This window comes from Thalia democratica, chromosome 1 (genome assembly GCF_965202585.1).
Source record: "Thalia democratica chromosome 1, ktThaDemo2.hap1.1, whole genome shotgun sequence".
Lineage (NCBI taxonomy): Eukaryota > Metazoa > Chordata > Thaliacea > Salpida > Salpidae > Thalia > Thalia democratica.
The window spans coordinates 40,874,968-40,881,071 of NC_139165.1; the positions used below are offsets into that span (position 1 = coordinate 40,874,968).

Genomic DNA, 6,104 nt, shown 5'->3' on the forward strand with positions numbered 1-6,104 from the left:
GATAGAATTCACTTCAAGTTTAATTTAATTTACATTATTTTGTTGCATTTAGTTTTAAAAAACTAATTTAAATTTAAACCGAAATAGTTTTACGAGAAAAAATGGTAAATTTATAAAACTGTTTAGTTTTTATCAAAATTCCTGAAAAAATAGTTAATTTTTAATTGACATACCGATACAAATATGTTCAATCAAAATACTATTTTCTATTTTTTTATCGTAAAATTAAATTTTCAGAAAATTTTATTATAAATAAAGCTATATAAAAGAAAAAAAACTGTTTATCTAAATAATAAAATTAGCAGTTTTTGGCTGAGTTAAGTCTATTTTTAAGCATTTTGTTGTAAATTCAATCAAAAAAAATAATAACTAATTAGTTTTTTGAGTTTAACTAAAATTTACTCCGATAACAAATAATTTATTTTTTATATCCCTAAAAGTATAATGTGTGATTTTTACAATTGATAACTTAATGTTTTTTAAGAGAAAGACTAATGTTAAAAAATATTTTGGGATTTATGAAACTCTATAATGTAAGCTTTGGATAAACTTATAACAAACTAAAAAAACATTTATGATTTTTTTAAATATAAAGTTAAATTAAATTATAAAAACCACTAAATTTAGTATTAAACTAGTTGTACTTTAAGAAAAACTAAAACAATACCTTCATCGTTAATATTAAAAAAGCTTCTGTATTGTAGGTAATTATATAAAAAATGATTTTTGCTTAGGTTGAAAAAAAAAATCGTTTATTTTCTAATTAATTTTATTTGTACATCCGTTAGTAGTTATAAAACAATATTTTCTTGAATAGTTTATGTTTTCATTTATTTATATTTATATATTGAAACTTACATATACAACGAACTAAAATTTTTATTTTATGCTTGAACATTTTTCTAGTTTTTTTTTTCAAGTTTTGTTTAATTAGTCAAAATTGACTAACCATATTTAGTTGTTAAATTCTTAGTATTACTTTTAACCTTGAGAAAAATTTTAAAAGTCAATTGACTCTTAGGTATTTGTGACATGTTTTATTAAAATAAAGAGAAATACATTCTTATTAAAAAATTCGTACAGTCTAACTGCACTAAAAACTAGTTTTTTAAAGTTAGTTATTTTCAGGAATTTCAGCATAAGTTGTTTTATCTTCTTTTTCATTTCCACAAGTTTCAGCGCTCGAATTGTTATCGTCTTTGATTGTTGAGTATATTTCCTTGTTAGCTCTGCAACATATAAGTTTTATCTAAATCAGTAAACTAATTACAATAGTAAGCAAACTTAACAAAAAAGAACAAAACATTTTAAATATCTTTGTTGTATAAAAATTACTAAAAGTTTGTCATTTTCATGCTTCCTAGTTTTTTAAAGTGTAAGAAGAACTTAATTAAAATAATACACGCTGCGAGTAATTTCATTATTGTGATTTAGAAGCCAATGATTATTCCTTTACTAATAATTAGCATTTAAAAAACAAACCTTAAACTTAATGTTAGATATATAATAAAATTTATATATAAATTATAAAATAATATAATAAAATTTTAATAAACTACTCATCAAAACTTTACTGAAATTGAATTTTTTCTTGCTAGACTTTTATTAAAGTATAGAAAACTAAGCCACTTCCAACATTTAATTTAAAAAAATTAAAGAAAATAAGTTTGTTCACACAATTTTTTATTTTTGTTTCATATATTTACGTAAAACTGGTCACGACTTTACCTTAAGTTATGAAAATAAATTCTTATAACGTTTTTAAATAATTTAAAATAAAATCAACAATTATACTTCTAAAAAGCGCAATCATAGAGCCATGTTTTATAAAATATGTAGTAAATAAAAACGACTGCATATGTTTTACTGATAATACTTTTAGTTATACTCAGTTTATAAAAAAAGCTAAATTTGTTTGAATTTTTTTTTAAGTTTTCGGAGATAAAGTAATTTAAATAACAAATTTTCGAAAATAAATAAATACTAAGCTTCATTACCAGCATAACAGTTACTACAACTAAGCAATCAGTGCTTATAGATAGTAAAATTTATTGATTTTAAAATAAATAAAGCTTTAGTGTTTAATAAATTTAAAGCCTTAGTCGCTTGTATTTACAATTAATTTATATATTAATTATTAGTAGTATATTAATATACAATATATTAAATAATATATTTTAACTAATTTATAATTAATAATTTTTACAATTACACTATATACTTTTAAAAATTCTATGCACTGTGAAAATACTTTTGTCTTAGGAGACATTTTAATAAAACTAACCTAAGAAGTCAGCATACTGACTTTTTAAACGTGTAAAGTTTAATCTGTTCTCACCAGAAACTTACTTAGTTACCAAAATAAAGTTTAAATTTGTGCTCTTATTACAGATAACATAAGTATGATTGTTAGCTGTTTATTTCTATATAAAAACATTTCAAAATGTAGTACTGTGTGCTTTTTTTGTACATCTAAGGTTAATAAACTGCATATGTTTTAGTGTCACTTTACTATTGTAAAAAGCTTAAGTACTGTTACTTTTGTTTCATTCTTCTAACAGTAACCAAAAAAAAAACCAAATCACATAGTATAACTTTACTAAATAGACTTTGTAACACTATTAGTAGAACAAATGCCTGAAAGTTCAATGTGACAACTAACTCGTTCGTTGGATTGTTTTCAATTTTGTTGACTTCATAAATACTGTTTCCCTTCCAAGAAGTATTCACAAATTCATTCTCTTCTGATTTCGTTTTTTGCTCGCACCTGTATAATTTAACATAGTAGTTTTAAACAATTTTTCTTAAAACATGTTATAAACTAGTTGTTTATAATTTTTATAAAACAAAAAAATCTTTTTTTATTGTTCATTGTCTACTACAAATAATTTAGTGTTGTAAATTGTTAATTAAGTCAAGCTACTTAATTTATAACATATTTTATTTTAAGAAGTTAAAACATTATCAAAAATACAAATCTTAATAACTACTTTTAAATGTGAAATTTGTTTATAACCACCTTAGATTACAAATAGCACTTAAAAGTATTATGAGAACTACTAGTGTGATACAGCCGAGTGCTAATGGTAGTATTAATGTTTCTAACATTCCCGAATCGTTCTGACTTTCGATTGTAGTTGCATCTGTAGTTTTAATATTTTCATTTTTACTTTGTTAGAAATATTTTAAAAACCTAAATATAATGAGTACTTAACTTTTAAAAAACTTCTGTTTGTTCATTTAAATGTATTCTTAATAAACTAACTATATTGTGTAAAAAGTAAATGTGTAATGGTTGCTAATATACGATCTCAAAAGTTTATTAAAACCAAACTAATAATTTTTTTAAACGGTATTTTTTTTAATAATTAATCATTTGATAATAAAAAATAATTTTTTGGGCTAAAAATAGAGAATAAATTATGATATTGTAACTTTGAAATTGTTTTAAAAATTGTACATTTTTATAAATACTTAAATAATTCTAATAAAACTAACATACTTTTATTTTTCTTATCTATAGAACCATATTTTTTACAACTATGCACTTTTTATTATAAAAGTTTTTAATACTGATAACTAAAAATCGATTACAACCTTTGTATTATAATTGATTATAAAAAGTATAAAAGGTTGGTTTTTGATTAAAAAAAAGATTAATTTACAACCTTTTTGTGTTGACCCAAATTCAGATAAACTTTTATTAGTTTGTGATGTAGTTTTGAAATTTCTCGTAACTTTTTTAGTATTTTTCCTTGACAGATGAGTAGTTGTTTCATAGTATTCTTCGCTATCACACTCGAAAAACATAAACTGAGCGAGAAAGCTTTCTTCACCTTGTGGAAGCTCGAACACGAATTCTCTGTAGCTGTTTATCAGGTATTTAGATTTTGGTTTGCAGAATCTTTCAGCTAGCACGTAAGGGCATCGCATTCCTCTTATAATGTGGAAACAGTTAAGTTCTTTCTTGTAATCTTCAACAATGTTGTATTTTCGATCAAAGACGTATTTTCCACTTTCTTAAAAGTAAAGAATAATAATTAAAAAATAAAGTTTGGTAATTATATTTTGTATATTGAATTTTTTAAATGTGAACATAAAAATTAAGAGTTTATTAAAAGCTATAGACTTTTCAAATGAAAAACACTCTGATTTAGTATCTAAAGTCTTAGATTTAGTGGAGTTTTTTAACGTTTCACGTAAAAAGAGGTTTAAAACATAAACACATCTTTCTCAAAAAAAATACAGATTAAAAATATTTGTAATATTTTATAGAAACTTCATCTAATTTGTAAAAATGAGCAAAGTAAAAAGTAGATACATTAAACTTGTCCGATATTAGGATAACGGTTTAAAAGTTAACTTGTTGTGATTTAATTTTGTAAACTAGTTTCAGTTAAAAGTTATCTAGTAATCTCTTAAGAAATTACAAGTTTAATTTTGATATCTTTATTTTACCATGTATGCTTTTTAATGCTTTGTTGTTTTGTTTTTGTCTATATCCAAAGGGCTTGTTAATCACAGAGAAATCTTGTAGATTAAATGAAAAAATAGTTTAAGTTTTGTGAACTTTAAATTTGCATAATATTTTATAAATTTTTAGCACTTTAATGCATTAAGATTAATATTTTCAAAGAATTACATAAGTTAAAGGATGAAATCTAAAGAGAGTTGTTTTCTTTATAAGTTAGTCCCGTATAATTTTAAAAATCATTATATCGGTTTTAAAATTGCAAAACTAATGAATACAAAACTAATTACTACAACCCTACTTAAAACCAGTAATGTGGTTGAAAAATATAAAACATACAGAATAAAATATACAAAGTTTTTTTTTGATCTCAAGTTATAACTACAATTATTACAAACAACAGTTGATATGTTTCTGAAAACCTTTAAGTTACACTTATTTTTAGCAAAGTTAACTTTTATTCAAACTCACTTGCGGGATATGTAATAAAACCTCTTCCCTCAGTAGAATAGAACACATTGACAGCCATCACAATGTTTTCCTTGTTCAAAAGTTCAGCGGGGCTGAAATTTACTTTGCAGTTTGAAGATATGAACTTTTTGTCGAATCCCCAGTAGCCAGATGTCTGGTTGTTAACGATTTTGATTCGCCTTCCCAAGCAACTTAAAGGCGTGAGTTCAGTCTCAGCGCTAGTCGTAGGAATGAGAGCTGTAGCTGTAAGAAAATTTGCAATAAAAGTTTTGTTTTGCTTTTAGAAGTATTTTTGAGCACACACAACAGTATTAGTTGTATTGCTTAAGTAACAAATTGTTTTAATATTTTTTACGATTTTTTTCTATTAAAAATTAAAAACTAGTTTTGTATGATTTCAGATACAAACTTTTTACTTTTAATCTTTTCAATGCATTTAGAACAATATCTACTTATAGCAAATTAAAAGCTAGCTTTTTGTTTTTTAAGTACCAGTATAAAAAAGGAATAATGTTTAAAGCTTACCACTCTAAAATATAGTTAAATATTTGTACTATTTCAAGTTGTTTAAAACATGTAATACGTATACATACATGTGTAACATAATGTATTCTTAACAAAACTGTTTGCAAAATGTTCGTAGTATAGACATTATGAATATTGTACTAAGGTTATTTTGTTAATTAAAACAAAGCTAGTTACAATGAACAAAAAGTTGAATATAATTTTTATTGAAAGTAAATTTCGAGATAAATGTAACTTTTGTAGTTTTATATATATATAAAAATTATATTAATTAAAACATCATTATCAAATACACGAATTTACCTAAAAGCACAAGCTTCAAAAGTCTTTTGTCCATGACTAGCATTCTATACCTGTAACGAAAATACTATTTTGTTGTTCATGTTTAAAAAAATTTCTTATTAAACTCTTATCAAATTAAACTCTAGTACATAGAATTTGTAACATTAAAGCACAATCAGTAAGCAAAATCACATATAAATAAAATAATAAAATTTGTTGATTTTTTACGTGACAAAATCAGCAGACAAACATTGTTTACCTTTCTACTAACCAAAAAGAGCTTAAATAAAAATGAGTTTAAGCTATACGATGTTACTGAGAAAGTTAGTCGAATATATCAAAACGTAACTTTAAC

General features: G+C 23.2%; 1 protein-coding gene across 1 annotated transcript; it reads right to left on the minus strand.

Annotated features, from left to right (window-relative positions):
* Positions 1 to 1,114: 1,114 nt before the first annotated feature.
* On the minus strand, positions 1,115 to 5,890 carry LOC145836026 (uncharacterized). The gene is made up of 6 exons (XM_082943817.1): positions 5,771 to 5,890; positions 4,943 to 5,185; positions 3,669 to 4,019; positions 3,020 to 3,143; positions 2,663 to 2,767; positions 1,115 to 1,229 (listed from the first exon to the last, which is right to left on the minus strand). The coding sequence occupies exons 1-6, from the start codon at positions 5,811 to 5,813 to the stop codon at positions 1,115 to 1,117; spliced, it is 981 nt and encodes a 326-aa protein (XP_082799943.1). The 5' UTR covers positions 5,814 to 5,890.
* Positions 5,891 to 6,104: the final 214 nt, after the last annotated feature.